General features: G+C 39.5%; 6 protein-coding genes across 8 annotated transcripts; 2 read left to right on the top strand and 4 right to left on the bottom strand.

Annotated features, from left to right (window-relative positions):
* The first annotated feature begins 4 nt into the window (after positions 1-4).
* Positions 5-2,938, top strand: LOC106362045 (protein AUXIN SIGNALING F-BOX 3). The gene is made up of 3 exons (XM_013801859.3): positions 5-1,058; positions 1,136-1,631; positions 1,987-2,938. Exons 1-3 carry the CDS (start codon positions 583-585, stop codon positions 2,776-2,778), a joined length of 1,764 nt encoding a protein of 587 aa, XP_013657313.1. The 5' UTR covers positions 5-582; the 3' UTR covers positions 2,779-2,938.
* Positions 2,939-4,554, bottom strand: LOC125591702 (cysteine-rich and transmembrane domain-containing protein WIH2-like). The gene is made up of 3 exons (XM_048766371.1): positions 4,395-4,554; positions 4,036-4,309; positions 2,939-3,242 (listed from the first exon to the last, which is right to left on the bottom strand). The coding sequence occupies exons 1-3, from the start codon at positions 4,435-4,437 to the stop codon at positions 3,197-3,199; spliced, it is 363 nt and encodes a 120-aa protein (XP_048622328.1). The 5' UTR covers positions 4,438-4,554; the 3' UTR covers positions 2,939-3,196.
* Positions 4,555-5,850: 1,296 nt separating this feature from the next.
* BNAC08G15750D lies at positions 5,851-6,827 on the bottom strand. Its single transcript, XM_013799774.3, has one exon. It carries the CDS (start codon positions 6,275-6,277, stop codon positions 6,056-6,058), a length of 222 nt encoding a protein of 73 aa, XP_013655228.1. The 5' UTR covers positions 6,278-6,827; the 3' UTR covers positions 5,851-6,055.
* A 5,610-nt stretch (positions 6,828-12,437) lies between these two features.
* On the top strand, positions 12,438-14,892 carry LOC106362044 (bifunctional UDP-glucose 4-epimerase and UDP-xylose 4-epimerase 1). Its single transcript, XM_013801858.3, has 9 exons — positions 12,438-12,984; positions 13,353-13,402; positions 13,489-13,624; positions 13,714-13,815; positions 13,879-14,106; positions 14,180-14,261; positions 14,333-14,415; positions 14,494-14,585; positions 14,671-14,892. The coding sequence occupies exons 1-9, from the start codon at positions 12,787-12,789 to the stop codon at positions 14,753-14,755; spliced, it is 1,056 nt and encodes a 351-aa protein (XP_013657312.1). The 5' UTR covers positions 12,438-12,786; the 3' UTR covers positions 14,756-14,892.
* An 83-nt stretch (positions 14,893-14,975) lies between these two features.
* LOC106359321 (pentatricopeptide repeat-containing protein At1g12620-like) lies at positions 14,976-16,027 on the bottom strand. The gene is made up of 2 exons (XM_013799044.1): positions 15,651-16,027; positions 14,976-15,570 (listed from the first exon to the last, which is right to left on the bottom strand). The coding sequence occupies exons 1-2, from the start codon at positions 16,025-16,027 to the stop codon at positions 14,976-14,978; spliced, it is 972 nt and encodes a 323-aa protein (XP_013654498.1).
* Positions 16,028-16,666: 639 nt separating this feature from the next.
* On the bottom strand, positions 16,667-19,067 carry LOC106362041 (DEAD-box ATP-dependent RNA helicase 47, mitochondrial). 3 transcript variants are annotated; one of them, XM_022707856.2, is made up of 2 exons: positions 18,943-19,067; positions 16,667-18,504 (listed from the first exon to the last, which is right to left on the bottom strand). In XM_022707856.2, exon 2 carries the CDS (start codon positions 18,434-18,436, stop codon positions 16,784-16,786), a length of 1,653 nt encoding a protein of 550 aa, XP_022563577.1. In that variant the 5' UTR covers positions 18,437-18,504; positions 18,943-19,067; the 3' UTR covers positions 16,667-16,783. The 3 variants fall into 3 exon arrangements, with proteins under 3 accessions (XP_022563577.1, XP_022563579.1, XP_022563578.1); XM_022707858.2 differs by lacking the exon at positions 18,943-19,067 and adding an exon at positions 18,872-18,895; XM_022707857.2 differs by lacking the exon at positions 18,943-19,067 and adding an exon at positions 18,665-18,775.
* Between the last annotated feature and the right edge of the window lie 223 nt (positions 19,068-19,290).

Genomic DNA, 19,290 nt, shown 5'->3' with positions numbered 1-19,290 from the left:
TACCACTCTTCAACGGTCAAGATTCCTTTCGTGGCTACCCGTCAAACCAATCTCCACCCTCAAACCTAACCTCGGTTAAGTTTTTGGTCAGCTTGGTTTAGCTTTTCCTCTCTTTTTATTTCCACAGAGAAAGAGAGCTCCTTTGCTTTGCTTGCGTGATCTCTTCTCTCTCTCTCTCTCTCTCTTGATCATCTCATCATCATTGGACTCGAAGAAGCTGTTCAGAGTTTTATCCTTAGATTCGATTCATAATTGAGTTTCTCAGTTCTTCTTCTCCTTCTCAACGTTTTCCTCGCAGATCTAGCTCCTCTGTTTCCCTAGAGATCTGAATCTAAAACCTTCATTGTTGCTATCGATTTGAGCATTCTCGTCGACCCATTCATCTTTCTTCATCAAAGCTCGAGACTTTCAATAAGCTCTCTGTTTCTTAAAGTCAAAGTCTCTTCCTTTCCAGTGAATGAACAGAGCACTCTGTTCTGGAGCTTACCTCCTCTGTTTCTCAAAGTCAAAGTCTCTTCCTTTTTAGTGAATGAACAGAGCTCTCTGTTTCTAAAAGCCAAAGTCTCTTCCTTTATTTAGTGAATGAACAAAGCTCTCAAGTTTCCGATGAATTACTTCCCGGAGGAGGTAATCGAGCACATTTTCGACTTCATAGCATCCCACAGAGACAGGAACTCGATCTCTCTGGTCAGCAAATCATGGCACAAGATCGAGAGATACAGCAGGCACCAAGTCTTCATCGGAAACTGCTACGCCATCAGCCCGGAGAGGCTAATCAGGAGGTTCCCCTGTCTCAGATCTTTAACTCTCAAAGGGAAGCCTCACTTCGCTGACTTTAACCTTGTTCCTCACGAGTGGGGAGGCTTCCTCCACCCTTGGATCGACGCTTTATCCAAGGCACGTGTGGGGCTCGAGGAGCTCAGGTTGAAGAGGATGGTTGTCTCAGACGAAAGCCTCGAGCTTCTTTCGCGTTCCTTTGTGAGTTTCAAGTCTCTGGTGCTTGTTAGCTGTGATGGGTTTACTACTGATGGCTTAGCTTCAATTGCTGCTAATTGCAGGTAAGGAAAGAGTGTATAAAGTTTTAAACTTTATCTTTTTGGGTTTGTAATATTAATGGGTTTGATGTTATTATTAGGAATCTTCGTGAGCTGGACTTGCAAGAGAATGAGATAGATGATCACAGAGGTCAATGGCTAAACTGTTTTCCAGACAGCTGTACAACTCTTGTCTCGTTGAACTTCGCTTGTCTTAAGGGAGAAATTAATCTGTCTGCGTTAGAGAGACTGGTTGCAAGGTCAACGAATCTGAAGAGCTTGAAGGTGAACCGTGCAGTGCCGCTAGATGGATTGACGAGGCTAATGAGCTGTGCGCCGCAGCTGGTTGACTTGGGAGTAGGGTGTTATGAGAATGAGGCGGAACCTGAATCTTTTGCCAGCCTCATGGCTGCTATAAAGAAATGCATTTTGTTGAGAAGCTTGTCTGGCTTCTCAGAGGTTGCTTCTGTTTGTCTCACGGCGTTCTACCCGATTTGCGAAAACCTCACCTCCTTGAATCTCAGCTATGCAGCTGAGATCCAAGGCAACCATCTCATAGAGTTTGTTCAGTTTTGCAAGAGACTTCAACTGTTATGGGTAATTTTGATACCAGTTTGTTCTCTTTCCATCAAGGTTCTAAAATTCGGTTTAAGGGTCCGAAATGATTTTCGTAAAATCCGATTTATATAAAGTATTTCAAACCAATTTAAATCGGTTTTAATATAACTAAATTAATCTAATTATATTAAATTAAGTGATAATGTTAGTACTAATTCTCAAATTTGTCAAATTTCTTTTGTTTTATATTATTTAATTTTGATAATTTACCGCCGATTAATCCAAAACTACAATATATATAAAATAAATCTGTTAATGCTTAGGGTTCGCCTAGACTCCAAATAATCCGCCCTAGCGATTTGTTAGCACAACAACTCATGGTTTGTTCCTACAGATACTGGATAGTATTGGAGACAAAGGACTTGAGGTTGTTGCTTCGTCATGTAAAGAGTTACAAGAGCTGAGAGTGTTTCCTTCTGATCCACACGATGAAGAAGACAACAACACTGCTGTTACTGAGGTTGGACTGGTCGCAATCTCTGCTGGTTGTCCTAAACTACATTCCATTCTCTACTTCTGCAAACAGATGACAAACGAAGCTCTCATCACCGTGGCGAAAAACTGTCCAAACTTCATCCGGTTCAGGCTATGCATCCTAGAGCCAAACAAACCAGACCACATCACATCTCAATCACTAGACGAAGGCTTTGGTGCAATAGTACAATCCTGCAAAGGCTTGAGAAGACTCTCTGTCTCCGGTCTTTTAACAGACAAAGTCTTCCTCTACATTGGCATGTACGCAGAACAGCTTGAGATGCTGTCCATAGCCTTTGCTGGGGACACGGACAAAGGAATGCTGTATGTGTTGAATGGATGCAAGAAGCTGAGGAAGCTGGAGATAAGAGACAGTCCGTTTGGGAACGCGGCGCTTCTTGCTGATGTTGGCAAGTACGAAACAATGCGATCCCTTTGGATGTCGTCTTGTGAAGTAACGCTCGGTGGATGCAAGAGGCTCGCGAGGAATGCGCCGTGGCTTAATGTGGAGATTATTAATGAGAATGAGAATGAGAATGGGAGGATGGAGAGGAATGAGGAGGATGAGAGAGAGAAGGTTGATAGACTTTACCTTTACCGAACTGTGGTTGGGACTAGAAAAGACGCACCTCCATGTGTTACGATCCTTTAGTCTCTCCCATATCTCATGTTGGTATTGTTTTAGGCTTCTTGATGTCGTTAGTTAGCTCTTTCTCCAATGTACTTTTGTTTCAGACGAGAAGCTGTGTTTTGAAACTTGAACATGTTCTTTTCTTGATCTGTGTTAATATAGAGTTTTTGTTTTTATCAAATATCAAGCTGAGTATATATTTTCAAATAATTCAGACAAATTACAAAGAACATACATAGGATTCTTCTGAGTTCTGATACATGTTGTGGATTTAGTCCACTCTCAAACAAAGAGGTACATGATTAACAGACAAAGAAACATTCACAGTATATAAAGACATAGAGAAGTTATGGCATGTATTGGATTTGATTTAAACATACAATGTGACTGTAAATGACGATAGTAACAAGAGATGATCCGGGGAGAAGGAAGGGCATTCTCAGAAGCATTCCTCCAACAGACAGCAACAGCACATAGCAGCAAGACTGCAATTTGCAACCCAGTGGGTAAAAAAAAAGAAAAAAGAAAGAGAATTAATAAAGCAGAAGGAACAATCTTTAAGTCAATCATAAGTCTTTTACTAGACAAGTTTCTCACTCAAGTTGAGCATAAGAAAAGTTGTAGAGATGACATGGACACTAGAATTTCAAAAGAATATACCTTATTTACAGATTTATACAAAAATAGTTTGGGTAGGCAGAGATCCACTAGAATCACTTGAGTGGAAGCAAAGATCATGTCCAAAATCTGGTTAGCTAGAGTCACAAGCTATATATATATATAAAAGCTCCTATAATGAATAGCTCTAAACTCTATCGCATATGCCAAGAACCTTCCTTAGAAGATCAACAGAGCACAAAATATAAGGATCAATACGTACGAATTTGCTGCACACAAATTCCGTTTAAAGGAAAATGAAAGTCAAACTATGGTGTGACTTTCACAGTAGATGTCTAGATTCAACTCACATAATGACTTATCCATACATCAAGTCAAGGAATCTGGTTCTAATCAGGATCATTTGGCCCAAAACACAAGTTCAGTGAACCCAAAACATTTAAATTTAGTGAGTGACCTTTAAACACACACGTAGGCTCCTAAAGTATCACAGATCAATTCAACACAAAGTAGCTCCAAAAGCTTAAATTCTCAATTCATATTCTTTGATACCGACACAAAGATTGACCACAAAAAGACGCAAGAATCGAATCAGTTCACAAACACAATAATGAAAGTGATTCTAGTAAATAATAATGGCGGGAAGCTAGAGAGACGAACCAGCCACGGAGGAAAGAGGAGCCGTCAGAGTTTGAATCCTGGTAATGGTGATGATCGTGCTGGTAGTGGTTGCAGTGTTGCGGCGGCGGCGGCGGAGGAGGATAGTTACCGGCGAAGTAGCCTTGATAACCGCCTTCGTAAGGACGCGGTGGCGGGTACGGTGGATACCCGTGAGGCTGAGGTGGAGGATATCCTTCGTGATGCGGCGGAGGATATCCCGGCGGCGGCGGCGCCGGCGATGGATAACCAGGAGGCGGATAGTGAGATTGGTATCCTATTGGTCCGATTGTTTTCAAATCAGATTTTAGAATCGATCAAAGATCAGAGAATCGAATCGTAATTGAATCATAATTACGAACCTGGTGGAGGATACGATTCCGGTGGAACTTTCTCGTAGCTCATTTCTCTTTCGAATCAAATAGTGTTTTTTTTTTTTTTTTAGAGAATTGGGATTATCGCAAAACAAGGGAACTAAAAAGATATATTTTTTTCAGTTTCACGGACTTTGTCAAGCTGTCTTTTTCGATTATTAATAAGTACAGTCACGTCTCACGTGTCATTTAATCGTGCTGTCACGTTCATATTGGACTTGGGCCTAAAATCATTTATTTTATTTTATATCGCTTGTATATAACGAACGCCCTTGTGTGTTTTACTACTGGGCTGGGCTATTAATCAAATTGGGAACACAATCGCTAGCTAGCTAATGGTTTATGTTCTTTTCTTTTTTTTTTTCTGAACTTGTAAACACAAAGTTGCACAACACATTGTTTTGAAAGTGGTATTTCATCTAAATAAAGAGGTACATATGTCAAACAAAGTAGATGTTTCGAATAGTTGTTACATACACAGAGAACCTGTTCTTCTAATCCATGTTGTAGATTAGTCAACTCTCAAACAAAGAGGTACAGCATTAACAGACAATGAAGCATGACAGAACATAAAAACTGATAGTTATGGCATGTGTTGGAGTCTATTTAACGTATAAACTGCGACTGTAACTGTTCTCTTTTAAGTATTAACAAGTACAGTCACGTATGTTAAATCGTCTTGCTCACGTTTTGGACTTGGGCTGAGAGTATTAATAAGGACAGTCATGTGTCGTCTACTCGTATTGCTCACTTTAATGTTGGACCTGGTCCCAGAACTTTTTTAATTTTATGTCGCTGTATGAAGCCCTTTTGTGGGGGGGGGGGGGGGGGGGGAAGACAGTTGCTATGGTTTTTTTTTATGTTCTTGTTTTTTTTTCTTGTAAACACATTGTCTTGAAAGTGACTCAAGCACTGAATCACCTTGGTTCAAGCTATTATAAAGTGGCTGATATTTTAGAGCTTCATGCAATAAACGTTGGGATCAACACACAAAAAAAAGGTTATGACAAACTTCATTTTTCTAAAATCTTTATGCTTTACCAATGTGCACATGAAACGGCTAATTAAGAAGGCCGCTCTCTTTCCTTTACATCATGCAACCCTTGAAAATTTTACGTTAGTTGGTTGTTGTAAATATTAGTATAATAACAATTTTACTAACCGGTTTGTATGGATTAAATTTCCTTTTGCTTGACCGTACAACTATATATATTTAACGCACATGTACATGTTAATTATGAAGAATAACAAACTTTCGTTTCATCATCTTCTTCATCTCTCACTCTTAGCTCGAGCTTGAATCTAGTTCTTCATCATCTTTGATTCTGAAGTTAATATTTTTTTTTTGGTGTAAATGTTAAATTACGAAGTTAATATGGTATCAGATCTGAAATTGTTGAGATTTGTATAACAATGTGTGATCTTAGTTGTAATTTGCAATGTATAACTAATGTGATTCATGATTTATATTTAACGTTTATCAAATAGTATTAGTTTATGATTAACAACACATTGTTAATTAGGAAAAAAACTCACTATAGTAGCAAATAAACCAAGAGTTACTACAATACAAGAGCTACAACTAGTAAGCGCCCATGCACATGCAACTGCGTCTGCGTTTGAATCACTAAACGCGAACGCTTTGGTTATTATGGAGAGAAGCATTGGAACACAAAACTCTCATAAACACCACCGCCGGTAACCTGAAACTCCTTTTCCGGCCGAGATTCAGATATCCGAGGATGGCTTTTTCTCTTTTCCTGTACTTTACTTGTACAAAAGCCTAGCCTCACATTTTTATCGGCAACGGCGGCAGCTTTTTTCTCCATTCTCCGGCGGTAGACATACTCTTCCGATATGAAGACATCCATTGGAATAACTTGTACTTCCGTTAATAAGCTTCGTCGAGAATCAAGATGTTAGAAAAGGAACCTTTGAGAATGTTTTTCGAAAATGAAAGAAATGTTTTCTTATGCAGTTTCAAGTTTCTTGATATAACTGAAGTGAATGGCAAAGTATTAAGTTAATTTATAGAGGGGTAGTAAAACAATGGGCAATAGCTTCCTTGTTTTGATACATGTAAAGGATTTTTTTTTTTTTAAATGTTTTTCCATAAAAGTTGTTCTCCCCCGGTATAGGTCTGTACTTCTGCTAGTTTTCAGTGAAAAAAATTAATTACTTAACTAGTGGAACCTAGTTTTAATGGATTCGATGGATTTTGATAGTACTATGTTTTATTTTCCTTTTTTCAAAGGTGATATGATATAGAACCAAAGACGATTTTCGACTGGTGCAACCCTTTTTGTTGGCCTTTTGGAATTTTGATTAGTTCGTGGATGTCTAGTGAGTAAATTTCTATAAATAAAATTATTACATTGGGTGTATTTATATAGAAGTGAATAATTTATAAACACAATAATGAAATGCTATAGCTGCTAGTTACCAGAGATTCATATGACGATTTGTGTTATATTATAAGGTCTTTTTTCTGTTCACCTTATTTTTTTGTTCACCCTATTATAATATGGACAAATCTCCAAAATAGCACATTTCTAAGTTTATATCACAAAAATAGCACTCAAAAACTAAAATGACCAAAATAACACATTTCTAAGTTTATCCTTTGAAAATTTTAATTTTTTTATTTTTCAAAATTTGAAATCTTATCCTCATTTCTCAACTCTAAACCCTAAACCCTAAACTCTAAACCCTAAACTCTAAACCCTAAACTATAAACCCTAAACCCTAAACCCTAAATCCTAAATCTTAAACCCCACCATTTAACTCTAAACCCTAAATTTGTGACTTTTGATAAAACATTAAGTGCTATTTTTGTGACTTTTGACTTTGAGTGCTAGTTTGTGAACAAAAACTTGATTTAGTGCTATTTTTGTCTTTTTCTCTTATAATATGGTCAAACACTCTAAATATAAACAATAAAATACTTTTTGTTTGTTTTTCAAACATCATTAGAAACAGAATTAGAGCCTTTGACATTTACCTAAAAGCATGTGAACACACACACTTTATAATAATTAAATATCCCCAAAAGTTATCCAGAAAAGCAGAAACTATTAGCATTTCTTGAATGAAGCTCTACCTAAAATATCGGCTACAGATAAAATTCGAGCAACGAGTGTAGACGGTTTCAGAATGAAAACCGCGGGTCGTAGAACACTAGAACGTATAATAAACCAACCCAACCCCCTCTTTTGTCGCCTTATTCACGTGTCTATCTCCTTACTAAAATTACAGTTTTACCTGCTTTTGTAACATCTCATTATGGGCCGAGTTTAGGCTCATTAATTAAACAAATTCCACACGCTTTGTTTCTATTTCTTTAAGGGACTTGGTGTCGCCTATGCGAGAAAGAAGTTCAGTGTTTGACGTTCGAGAAAAAAGTAAAACGACATGTAGTTCATCTCTTAAACCAAGAAACAGAAAGACGTTATTGAAATCACTGATAAAGCTCATTCCACGCTCGCCATTAGTGATGGCAATCATGGACTTGGACCGCGGGCCTGACCTGTAAAAAACTATCGCGGGACGGTATTGGGACGAGGTTTTCTAGGCCCGTAAATTTGCAGGCCTCGCGGGACGAGATTTTGCGGGACTGGGCCTTTTGCGGGATGGACCGAAACGGGTAATGCGGGATGGGCCGAAACGGGTCATGCGGGATTACATAGACCCATATTTTTTTTTCATTTCTTATTTTACCAGAAAAAAACGAGAGAGAGAGAGTGAGAAGAAAGCGATTCTTGTGACTTTTCCCCTAGAAAACATAAGGAGTTTCGGCGATGATGATTCGAGCTCCGGCGATGATGATTCGAGATCCGGCGATGATGACTCCAGCTCCGGCGATGACGATTCGAGCTCTGGTGGTGTTATGATTTGGTTTTCTCTTTTTATTACACACAACTATGAATTGATTTATTACAATGTGAGATTTCTTGTTTAAGTTGATTGGTTTTGTTTTCAGTACTGTGAAATGATGTTTTTCTTAAATTGAATTTGGTTACAATGATGTTGTTTAGGAGAAAAGTTAGTTGTATACCATGTAACTTGTATAATTTGACAAAGTGATTCACGATTTTTTGAAATCCAAAGAATTACGAAGAGAGATGGCTCGATGAAGACATACAACACTTGAGCCAAGTTATTACAAAGACAACAACTCAATCAAATTCAAACTTAATAAAATCTTATGTTGATAACAAAAAAAAGGCTTTTAATTCAAGAACGCAAGCACAAACGGAGCTTTATGGCATTGATTTTGATAAGGTTTTAGTGAAGCTTAATGAGCTCTCTTCAACTCTCTTACACAACTTTTCCACTTGAACATTCATGAAGGAAGCTGTAGTAGGCGGTTTGATAAGAAGGCATCCCGCGGGACGGCCCGCGAAGGCCTATATGTTATGCGGTACGGGTTTGGGCCGACATTTTGAGGACCGCAGCCCGCGCGGGACAGGCCCGCTGTGACCCGCTTTATGACTAACCCGCCGCGGTACGGGACGGAACATGATGGGTAAATCTGTTTGAAATCTCTACTCGCCATAGCCATTTCTCTCCTCTGTAAATTCTACATAAGAGGGAGAGTGAGTGTCTCAGAGCTCGAGCCACCACTCGAGTTAAACGAAAGTTAGAGATTTTAATGGAACCCATGATTCTCATTCGAAAAAAACTACAACTTATGGAGAAGCTGGAGATAGTGGAGCTGTGTAATTATCCGAGATTGAAAATACATCAGTTTCCAACTGGTAATAGATAGAGACAATGACTAAGACAATGACTAGGACCTTTTACAAGGAGTCTGACATGTAGTTGATATGTTTGTTGTTTTATCAAGAAACGCAGCTTGATGGTGAGACGTCCTCTGAGGAGAAAGACATTGATCCATCACTGTATCGACAAAACCTTGGCGTAATTGGAGCTCAAGATGTCACGAGTAAAGCTCCAACTTCAGATTCAAGCTTAGTAGATTCTGAAGTTGGTAACATAGTCAATGGAGAAGAATCTTCTAGTATGAAGCTGGATTATCTTCTTATGGTATGTGACAGAGAGAAGCAGAAGTTCTTGTCATCTTTTGTTGGTCAGGTTTGACACCAAAAAAGAAATTCAAAACTTTTATTAACTCAAAAACAATGTGAAAATGCTTATTTTGCTCCCCTATGGAACACTTTACTCAATGCAGAAAATCAAAGTGAATGTGGTTATGGCTAATAGAAACACAAGGAAGCTTATATTCTCCATGAGGACAAGAGAAAACGAAGAGGAGGTTGAGAAAAAACGAAATCTGATGGCTAAGCTTTGTGTTGGGGATGTTCTGAAATGCTGCATCAAGAAAAATTACTTATTTTGGTATTTGCTGTGAGGTACTGAACCAAAGTTCACCATATCTTTGTAGTACCTTCTTTGCTAATTGATCCGTTTGGTTGAAACAGGTAGAAGGTGTCACTGCATTGATTCACCAATCAGAAGTTTCATGGGATGCCACTTTAGACCATGCTTCATGTTTCAAGATGGGTCAGGTAGAATGAGTGATTCCACTGTTTTGTTTTAACCTTCAAAAGTGGTATCACCCAATAGACTTAAACAGTAAGTGTACAAGAATAACATATGATTTCTAAGCACATAAACTTTCTGTAGTAAGAGCCATTAGCAGTTATGCAAAGAAACTCACTTACTTCACTTAGGTAGCTCTTCACAAGCATCTGTATCGATCTTTCTGGCCTAGGCCATGTTAGTTTGCTCACCCAGATGGATCATTTGGGTGAAGATGCAAATCGATGTTCGTTTTGTGCATTATAATGCTACAATCCAAATGGATCATCCAGCTGAATTTTTAAAAACTCATCTCAAATTCTCACCCAAATGAAAGTGAGTCTTGATGGTGCATCTGGATGCAGATGCATCTAGTTCAGTCCAAAATGAAAAAGACAAAAATGATCTTTTAAAATCAAAATATTATTTTCAAACCCTAAATTCTATTTTTTTGCATATACATGTTTCTGCTATAACCAAAAAATGCATTTTCTCGCAAAAACTGAAAAACACACTTTTCCGCCAAAAACCGCAAGATGCGTTTTTCCGAAAAAAAACGTAAAACACACATTTCCATAAAAACACATTTTTCACCCAAACAAGTAAAACCGCACTTTTCGACCAAAACCGAAAAATCGCATTTTCCCGTCAAAACAAAAAAACGCATTTTCCCGCCAAAACCCAAAAAACATTTTCCCGCCAAACTCCAAAAAACATTTTCTGGCCAAAACCGCAAAAAGCATTTTCTCGCCAAAACCGGTAAAAACACAATTTTCTCGCCAAAACCGGAAAAACGCAATTTTCCCGCCAAAACCATAAAAATGCGTTTTTCACCAAAACCGGAAAACAGAATTTTCCCGCCAAAACCGGAAAATGCATTTTCCCGCCAAAACTGGAAAACATAATTTTCCCGCCAAAACCGGAAAAACACATTTTCCCGCCAAAACCGGAAAACGCATTTTCCCGCCAAAACTGGAAAACAGAATTTCCCCGCCAAAACTGGAAAACAAAAATTTTCCGCCAAAACCGGAAAAACTCATTTTCCCGCCAAAACCGGAAAACACAATTTTCCCGCCAAAACCGGAAAACGGAATTTTCCCGCCAAAACCGTAAAACACATTTTTCCGCCAAAATCGGAAAAAACACATTTTCCCGCCAAAATCAGAAAAATGTATTTTCCCACCCAAAACCGGAAAAATGTATTTTCTCGTCGAAACCGCAAAAATGCTTTTTCCGCTAAAATCACGAAAATGCTTTTCCCGCCAAAATCGCAAAAAAACGTTTCCCGCCGAAATCGCAAAAAAAAAAAATTTCCCGCCAAAATCGCGAAAAAAACTTTTCCCGCCAAAATCCTGAAAAAAAAATTTCTCGTCAAAAACATTTTTCCCGTCAAAACCGCAAAACACAATTTTTCCGTCCAAACCGCAAAACGTATTTTTCCGCCAAACCCATAAAAACGTATTTTTCTGCCAAAACAACAAAAATGCACTTTTTCGCCAAAAATACATTTTTCTTCAAAAACCGCAAAAATATTTTCTGCCAAACCCGTAAAAATACTATTTTTCTGCCGAAACGTAAAAAAAAATATTTTAATTATTTTATTAACAAGTCCACTTGGATGCATGGACGAAATGAAGAAACGAACAACACCCATATAGAGCATCTGGATAAGACATCTAGATGGATCATTACAAAAGAACAGGGCCTAAACATGTGAGATGTTTGAAGCAATCAGTCAAAAGTAACCACCAAATCGAATTATGAAAGCGTTGATTGGATGGACAAGTTTAACAACCATTGTTTGATTGGACAACGCCGTTATCTAAACTTTTAGTGTGCTGTGTACATCATTACTATGAATCAGTTAGTTAAAAATATTATGGTCAGTGAATGACAGTAAGATTACTTCAGAACTTGAGAGATTTACCGCAAAAAGAAACACAATAACGCGTAGGAAAAATATCCTCTGTTTTTTGCAATTATTCTCGTAGATTTGGTTATCAGTAGGTATCACGTTTTACAAAAATAGAATTACAATACATGCCGCAAGAAAAAGACTTTCTCTTTTTAATTTCCCCAATTTGGTTATCAGTATTCAGTAAGTTTCACATTTTTACAAAAATATAAATTAAAATACATACTGCAAGAAAAATACTTTTTTAATTTCGCCAATTTGGTTATCAGTAGTTTTCACATTTTTACAAAAATATAATTAAAATATAAACTGCAACAAAAAGACTTATCTTTTTAATTTCCCCAATTTGGTTATCAGTATTCAGTAGGTTTCACATTTACAAAAATATTATTAAAATACATACTGCAAGAAACATACCTTTTTAATTTCGCCAATCTGGTTATCAGTAGTTTTCACATTTTTACAAAAATAGAATTAAAATACAAACTGCAACAAAAAGACTTATCTTTTTAATTTCCACCAATAAGTTATTTATTTATTTAATCCTCCCGTGAGGAAAAAGACAAGATTGAGGATGAATATACGTAACTGAAAATTGAGGAAACAGAGCCATCAACCTTTCAACACGGATGATCATCATCATCACTCTCTGCCGCCTTTAAATAGAAACCAACAAAGACATTCTTGAGCCCACACTCACTCCTTTCCTATTTCTTCGCTTTGCGTGCCTTCCTTCCTTCTTATCTACTTGTATCCCACAAAAAGCTACTTAATACCATTTAATAAAGACCCCAACTTTCTTGTGTCTTCTCTCTTATCATCTTCGCTGTGATCTCTCTGTCTCCCTCTCTCTTATCCAAAAGATTAGTATAAAAGGATCGATCTTTCCTTGTGGGTTCTTCCATAAAACTTCGATTCTCGACTATGGGTTCGTCTGTGGAGCAGAACATTCTCGTTACCGGCGGTGCTGGATTCATCGGGACGCATACCGTCGTCCAGCTTCTCAAAGAGGGGTTTAAGGTCTCGATCATCGATAATCTTGATAACTCTGTTATCGAAGCCGTTGATCGGGTTAGGGAGCTCGTTGGTCCTGATCTCTCCAAGAAGCTCGAGTTCACTCAGGTAACACTACTCATCTTTCTAGATAATCTCATAAAGGTGTTGACTTTGTGATTAAAATCGTTGCTCTGTTATTGTATCTCTGTATGAATTGCTCTGTTCTGTGATTTCTTGAAGAACGTCTTCTCTTTGTGATATCTTCTTACGTCTCCTTCCTCTAATATCTTTAGAATTGTAGTTGTTTCGTAGAAAAATCTCATAAAGGTGTAGTCTTTGTGATTGAAACGTTGACCTGTTAATATTGTATCTCTGTATGAATTGCTCTGTTCTGTGATTTCTTGGCTCTCGGTTTCTTGAGAAACTTCTTCTCTTACTTGTATCTTCTTACTTGTGTAGACTTGTTTACTTAGAAGGGTGTTGATTGATTACAGGGTGATCTAAGGAACAAAGGGGACATTGAGAAACTCTTCTCCAAACAGAGGTATTGTTCTTTGTTAGATTCTTCTTTATGTTCAGGAGAGTTGTTAAAGTTAATAACTTTCATTGATCTTCTTGTGAGGTAAACAGGTTTGATGCTGTGATCCATTTCGCGGGTCTCAAAGCTGTGGGTGAAAGCGTTGGCAACCCTCGCCGCTACTTTGACAATAACTTGGTTGGAACTATCAATCTCTACGAGACCATGGCAAAGCACAACTGCAAAATGGTTAGAATAAGATCCTACACCCTTTAATAAAATGCTTAAAAATTTCATCTTTTTACATTAGAGTGTTGCTTGAACATACATACATACAGATGGTGTTTTCATCGTCTGCAACTGTCTACGGACAACCTGAGAAGATTCCATGCATGGAGGACTTTGAGTTAAAAGCTATGAACCCTTATGGTCGCACAAAGGTAAATAAACAAAAAAGCTTTACACTTTGTGAGTTTGTTTGAAAGCCTCTCTCTTTGTGGCAGCTCTTTCTTGAGGAGATAGCTAGAGACATCCAGGCGGCGGAGCCAGAGTGGAGGATTGTGCTGCTGAGGTACTTCAACCCTGTGGGTGCACACGAGAGTGGAAGAATTGGCGAGGATCCAAAGGGTATCCCTAATAACCTCATGCCTTACATACAGCAAGTAGCTGTTGGACGCTTGCCTGAACTCAATGTCTATGGACATGACTATCCTACCGAGGATGGTAGTGCGGTAAAGACACTAGTCTCAATCTCAGGGTCTCGTATTCAGTTTTGGTTTTATAAGAATATGATTTGAAAAACAGGTGAGGGACTACATCCATGTGATGGATTTGGCTGATGGGCATATCGCTGCGCTAAGGAAGCTGTTTGATGATCCAAAGATAGGTAATGATCTCAGGAGATGATTCACTCTTTGATGGATACTTTCTCAGACACATGTTTGTTGTGATTATCAGGCTGTACTGCTTACAATCTAGGGACTGGAAGAGGAACGTCTGTGTTAGAGATGGTTGCTGCTTTTGAGAAAGCTTCTGGCAAGGTAACAAACACAGAGCTGAGTGAAATTAGAATATCTCTGGAATGTTTTTGTGTTATAAAAATGGTAACACATTTGCAGAAAATACCGATCAAGCTTTGTCCGAGAAGGCTAGGAGATGCAACAGCAGTTTATGCCTCAACAGAGAAAGCTGAGAAAGAACTTGGCTGGAAGTAAGTTTCCAACTCTTTTCACCATTAAACCATTTGGTTTTAAACAGCTGTTAAGTGATATAATCTGGTTTAAATTGTGATTTAGGGCAAAGTATGGAGTGGAGGAGATGTGCAGAGACCAGTGGAATTGGGCAAACAACAATCCATGGGGTTACCAGAAGAAGCGTTGAACTTTACTCTTTCTCTCTAATCGCTCAATATACAAAAGAAAAGTGTTTACATACACACATCATATATAGTTTGCTTTTAGTTTCCATGTAACCGAACGGGTCTGTTTACTTCTATGAATAAAATAGCTAGTTGATGATTCTGTTGATTGATACACTCTATGGATAGTTCAAGATTTTATTACAATCCAACGATGATTTGTATCAAATAGAGCCCACCAGATCAAGAAAGCATACTCCAGAAGCTTTTGTTCAATCTACCATCAGATAACATATCAATAACCATCTTCATGGTGGAACCATCTGCAGCAAACCCACACCTCTTCATTTCTTCTATGAGTTCAACTGAAGCGACTACACCACTACCTCCGAGATGAGCTCGGATCAGTGTGTTGTATGTACACTCATTTGGCGCAATCCCATCCTCCTCTCCCATCTTTTTAAACAACATATCCGCTTCAGACAGTGAGCCTTTCTTACACAGTCCTGCAATCATTATGGTATACGTTTTGACATCAGCCTTCACTCCTTTGAGAGGGAGAAGGCTAGAGAATAGATCCCAAGCATCATCGACTTTCCTTGCATTGCACATCCCGTGAATGATGATATTATAGACGCCGATACCAGGATCCATCTTACTCGTGTGCATTTTGTCAAGTATTTCTAAAGCCTCTTCTAGCTCTCCATTGTCACACAATCCATCCAACAAAATACCATAAGTCACAGTATCAGGACGAGCACCTTCAGAAACCATCTCTTGGAAGAGTTCTTTGGCGACATTAAGTTTTCCCTCTTGACAAAACCCTTGGATGAGAATGCTATAGGTGATTGTATCAGCAACCAACCCTCTCAAAGAAATCTCCCGGAAAAGTTTCATACCATCATCAACCCGTTTAACTTTACAATGACTACCATAACTCCATAAGTCACAATACTCGGTTCGCACCCCTTGCTAACCATCACATCCATCATCTGGTTGGCTTCATCTAAGCGGTTTTCAATGCACAACCCATCTATCAAAGAGTTATATGTAATGGTGTCAGGATCTATGCCCCTTGTGATCATCTCATTGTACAGTTCTTCAGCCTCCTTAAGTTTCCTCTCTTTCACCAAACAATCGATCAATGCATTGAAAATAACAACGTCCGAGGCGATTCCCCTTGTGATCATATCCTTCAACAACTGCGCTCCATCGTCCCATCTTCCGGCTTTACAGAAGCTGCTTATGAGAGAGTTGTAGGTGACGACATTCGCTTCGATCCCTTTCGCCTCCATTTCATTGAAAAGGCTGAGTGCAGAGACTATCAACGACCATACTGTAGTGGACTACATTAAGCTTCACCTTTGCTTCCATGTGTTTTAGCAAGTCCAAAGCCAAGTCAGTGTTCCCCGACTTACAAATGCTGTTCAGAACCGGTCCATAGGTACATGCGTTAGGTTGACAACCATGTTCCACAATCCGATCGATCAGTGCTACGGCTTCAGGCACTTTACTGTTCAGACAAAGTCCATTAACAAGTGTGCTGAGTGTTATGAGGTTTGGTCTAACTTTCGTTTCAACCATTCTATCAACTAATGCCACAGCTTCTGAAACTCTACCCTCGAGACATAACCCGTTTACCAGAGTTGAAAACGTGAATGTGTCTGGCTCATACCCAAGTTTCAACATCTTTGCCAAAACAGAAAAAGCAAAACCGAGCTTCCTGCGACGGCAGAAGCAGTTTATTACTATGCTTAGGGTGTAGATGCTATGTGCGATTCCTTGCAACTCCATCTGCTTGCAGAGGGACAACACGAGTTCGTACTGTTTTGTCTTGGCGACGGCACTAAACAGTCTACTGAAATCTATGAGCCGTTGTTTAGTGTTTACGTGACCTTTAGCAATGGTTTTAGATGTTATTGTAGATCAGTTTATGACATAAGATGAAATTATATAAAAACACAACATTCTGAAAATTTGATTAGGTTATAAGAGTTATCTGAAAACTAGAGGAAAACCAAAAGAAAATTAAATTTCTTTGGTTCCTTTTTTTACCTTATAATAGCTTTATCTTCCTCAGTGACAACAAGCTCTCCATCAACAAACTCACAATACTCGAAAGGCAAACCAAGCTGCTTCTCCATCTTCTTCACTATAAACACTTGCGATTCCTCACACACTGTAACCACAGTCCCTTTCCTTCCCAGCCTCCCCGTCCTCCCAGCTCTATGTGCGTAGTGCACCGCGTCCGTCGGAAGTTCAAGATTCACCACTAGATCACATTCCGCAACGTCAAGACCCCTAGCCGAGAGCTCGTTGGTCACAAGTACTCTAACTTCCCCGTTCTTGAACTTCTTCAGAACCGTTGATCTCCCTAGCTTCCCAAGATCTCCATGCAGCTCGGCGCATGTCATACCACGGGCTTCTAGTTTGTACACCACGTCTTTCAGCTGTTTCGAGTGGTTCATGAAAGCTATAACGGACTGGGCATCAAGGGCGTGGACGCATCTCCTTAGGGCGTCGACTTTGTGTTGATGTTTTGAGATGCAGTAAAAGTGTTTAAGCGCTGGAGGTAGGCTCTGGATAGTGGTCTGAATCTGGCCGTTAGCCTCAGAAGTTGTGGGGGTTAAGCTAATAGCCGGTGCGGTTGGTTGAACGGTGTCAAGAGGAGTGGTTTTGTTGGCTTGGACAAGAACAGGCTCGTGGCTCCAGCTCTTAGCTGCTCGAATCACCGAGAAGGGCACAGTTGCAGAGACTAGAATGGTCTGGCGGTTAGCACGTTCATCAACTTCTCCTTTCGGACCAGCACCAGCTCTCCTTCCTACATGTTCAATAATCCGATGGATATCTTCACGGAAGTTAAAAGACAAAAGCTCATCGACTTCGTCTAGCACCAAGAATCTACACCCGTGAGTGTGCAACCTCCCGCTTTTGCTTATCTCCGCAATTCTCCCGGGAGTGCCAACAACGATAGCAGGTTTGTTCTTCTTAAGCGCCTCCTCTTGCCTCATACGGTTCGCACCACCTACCAACTGCTGAACCATTCTACGGTGATCAGGTCCGAGGAGCTTCTCCACCTCTCTTACTATCTGCATACCGAGTTCTCTAGATGGAGCCACGATCATCGCTTGAATCTCCGCTCTCTTCTCGCTGCTCTTAGCTTTTCCTGAGAGTGGACCGATCTCTGATAGTATCGGAAGCAGATAAGCTAAGGTTTTGCCGGATCCTGTGTAAGACTGAATCACTGCGTCATGACCTTTGATGATCGCTGGGACAGCTGCTGATTGGACATCTGTTGGGACAGAGAAGCCTTCTCTTTCCAAGCTGTCTAGCAACGAATCAGGGAGGCCAAGCTCCTCGAATGACTTTGCAGAAAACAAAGGAGACACTATCTCAGCTGGTTTCTTCTCCTTCACTACTTTGACTTTATAGTTCGTTGCTGCTCTTACCTTACCTTGACTCATTTCAGGAACAAAGCTTCCTTCAAGCTTCGTAGCCTTACTCTTCCCCGATCTCCTTGGGCTGTTGTTCCCTAGTTCAAGGCTTGCAAGAGTAAGAGAACCATCTCCTTTCGCAACGTGGCATAAGAGACGTGATTGACGGTGGTAGTTAGTCGCAGCAGAACGCCATGATGATATCTTCCTGAATGCTGAAAAGTCTTGGAGAAGAACAAGGAATCGAGTTGAAACTGATGCCGCTGCCATTGTCACTCGAAGTGTGCGTAGCTAACAAGAAAGAAAGCCTCTTTGTAACAGCATGTGCTCAGTACAGCCTACAAAATTAGATAAAATCATCTGTGAAATTCAGATTAAACAGCAATTAAAAAAAATAAAAAAATTCACAGATACACTGAGAAGACTGAAATAAAAGACAGAACTAAGAAGAAGATAAAAAAGAAAGCCAAGGAACCAATGAGGCAATTCGTCGAACACCTGGCGGGGGCATGTGAAAAATCATCAACATTTTCATCACCCAATAAGCAAATCTAAGACAGCATCCACAATAAAACCAAAGAGAATCCTGTAAAATCATCCAAACACTAGGCTCGAGACTCACATCCCATAAAAAAAAAAAAAAAAAAACTCAGAAGCAATCTAAATGGCTAACAAAATTTCCAACACTGAAGATAAGATAGGCACCGAGTCCAAGTCTGAGAAAAGATTGTAGCTTTTTTAGCAACAACAAAGTACAACGAGACTAAAAAAGGTACCTCCACGAGACGCTAAGGCAGAGGAAGAAGAGGAAAACAAAACCTTTCGTCTCTCCTCCAAGTCTCTAGTTATTAGATTAAAAAAAAAAAGGTTATGCTCTAAATTGACATAACCGGACTTAATAACCGGTCTAAAACAAACCCGAATATACTGTACATGATTAATGTTTTTTTTTTTTTTTTTTTTTTTTTATTAACCAGGTGTTGACCTTGCGGCCCACCACTTAGGCCCGGCGCCAGCCTTTGTCTGTACCTTCTTACGGGCCCTGGACACGCCTCCCCCTCCCCGCGAGTCGAACCGGTCACCTCCCCTCTCCAAGGAGGATACCACTGGACTACGAGGTCCTG

Source organism: Brassica napus, chromosome C8 (genome assembly GCF_020379485.1).
Source record: "Brassica napus cultivar Da-Ae chromosome C8, Da-Ae, whole genome shotgun sequence".
In the NCBI taxonomy this organism is placed as follows: Eukaryota; Viridiplantae; Streptophyta; class Magnoliopsida; order Brassicales; family Brassicaceae; genus Brassica; species Brassica napus.
This window is presented reverse-complemented; position numbering and strand designations above follow the sequence as displayed.

Excerpts from the sequence above, each read along its gene's own strand:
- LOC106362045 (XM_013801859.3), top strand. The coding sequence starts at position 583 with ATGAACAAAGCTCTCAAGTTTCCGATGAATTACTTCCCGGAGGAGGTA. Across the intron at positions 1,059-1,135 it reads TCAATTGCTGCTAATTGCAG|GAATCTTCGTGAGCTGGACT; the intron begins GTAAGGAAAGAG and ends TGTTATTATTAG. Across the intron at positions 1,632-1,986 it reads AGAGACTTCAACTGTTATGG|ATACTGGATAGTATTGGAGA; the intron begins GTAATTTTGATA and ends TTGTTCCTACAG.
- LOC125591702 (XM_048766371.1), bottom strand. The coding sequence starts at position 4,437 with ATGAGCTACGAGAAAGTTCCACCGGAATCGTATCCTCCACCAG. Across the intron at positions 4,310-4,394 it reads GGAATCGTATCCTCCACCAG|GATACCAATCTCACTATCCG; the intron begins GTTCGTAATTAT and ends TCGGACCAATAG. Across the intron at positions 3,243-4,035 it reads TCCTCTTTCCTCCGTGGCTG|TCTTGCTGCTATGTGCTGTT; the intron begins GTTCGTCTCTCT and ends TGCAAATTGCAG.
- BNAC08G15750D (XM_013799774.3), bottom strand. The coding sequence starts at position 6,277 with ATGGATGTCTTCATATCGGAAGAGTATGTCTACCGCCGGAGAATGGAG.
- LOC106362044 (XM_013801858.3), top strand. The coding sequence starts at position 12,787 with ATGGGTTCGTCTGTGGAGCAGAACATTCTCGTTACCGGCGGTGCTGGA. Across the intron at positions 13,403-13,488 it reads AAACTCTTCTCCAAACAGAG|GTTTGATGCTGTGATCCATT; the intron begins GTATTGTTCTTT and ends TGAGGTAAACAG. Across the intron at positions 14,262-14,332 it reads GTTTGATGATCCAAAGATAG|GCTGTACTGCTTACAATCTA; the intron begins GTAATGATCTCA and ends TGTGATTATCAG.
- LOC106359321 (XM_013799044.1), bottom strand. The coding sequence starts at position 16,027 with ATGGAGGCGAAAGGGATCGAAGCGAATGTCGTCACCTACAACTCTCTC. Across the intron at positions 15,571-15,650 it reads GTTATGGTAGTCATTGTAAA|CATTCTCATCCAAGGGTTTT; the intron begins GTTAAACGGGTT and ends AATCACCTATAG.
- LOC106362041 (XM_022707856.2), bottom strand. The coding sequence starts at position 18,436 with ATGGCAGCGGCATCAGTTTCAACTCGATTCCTTGTTCTTCTCCAAGAC.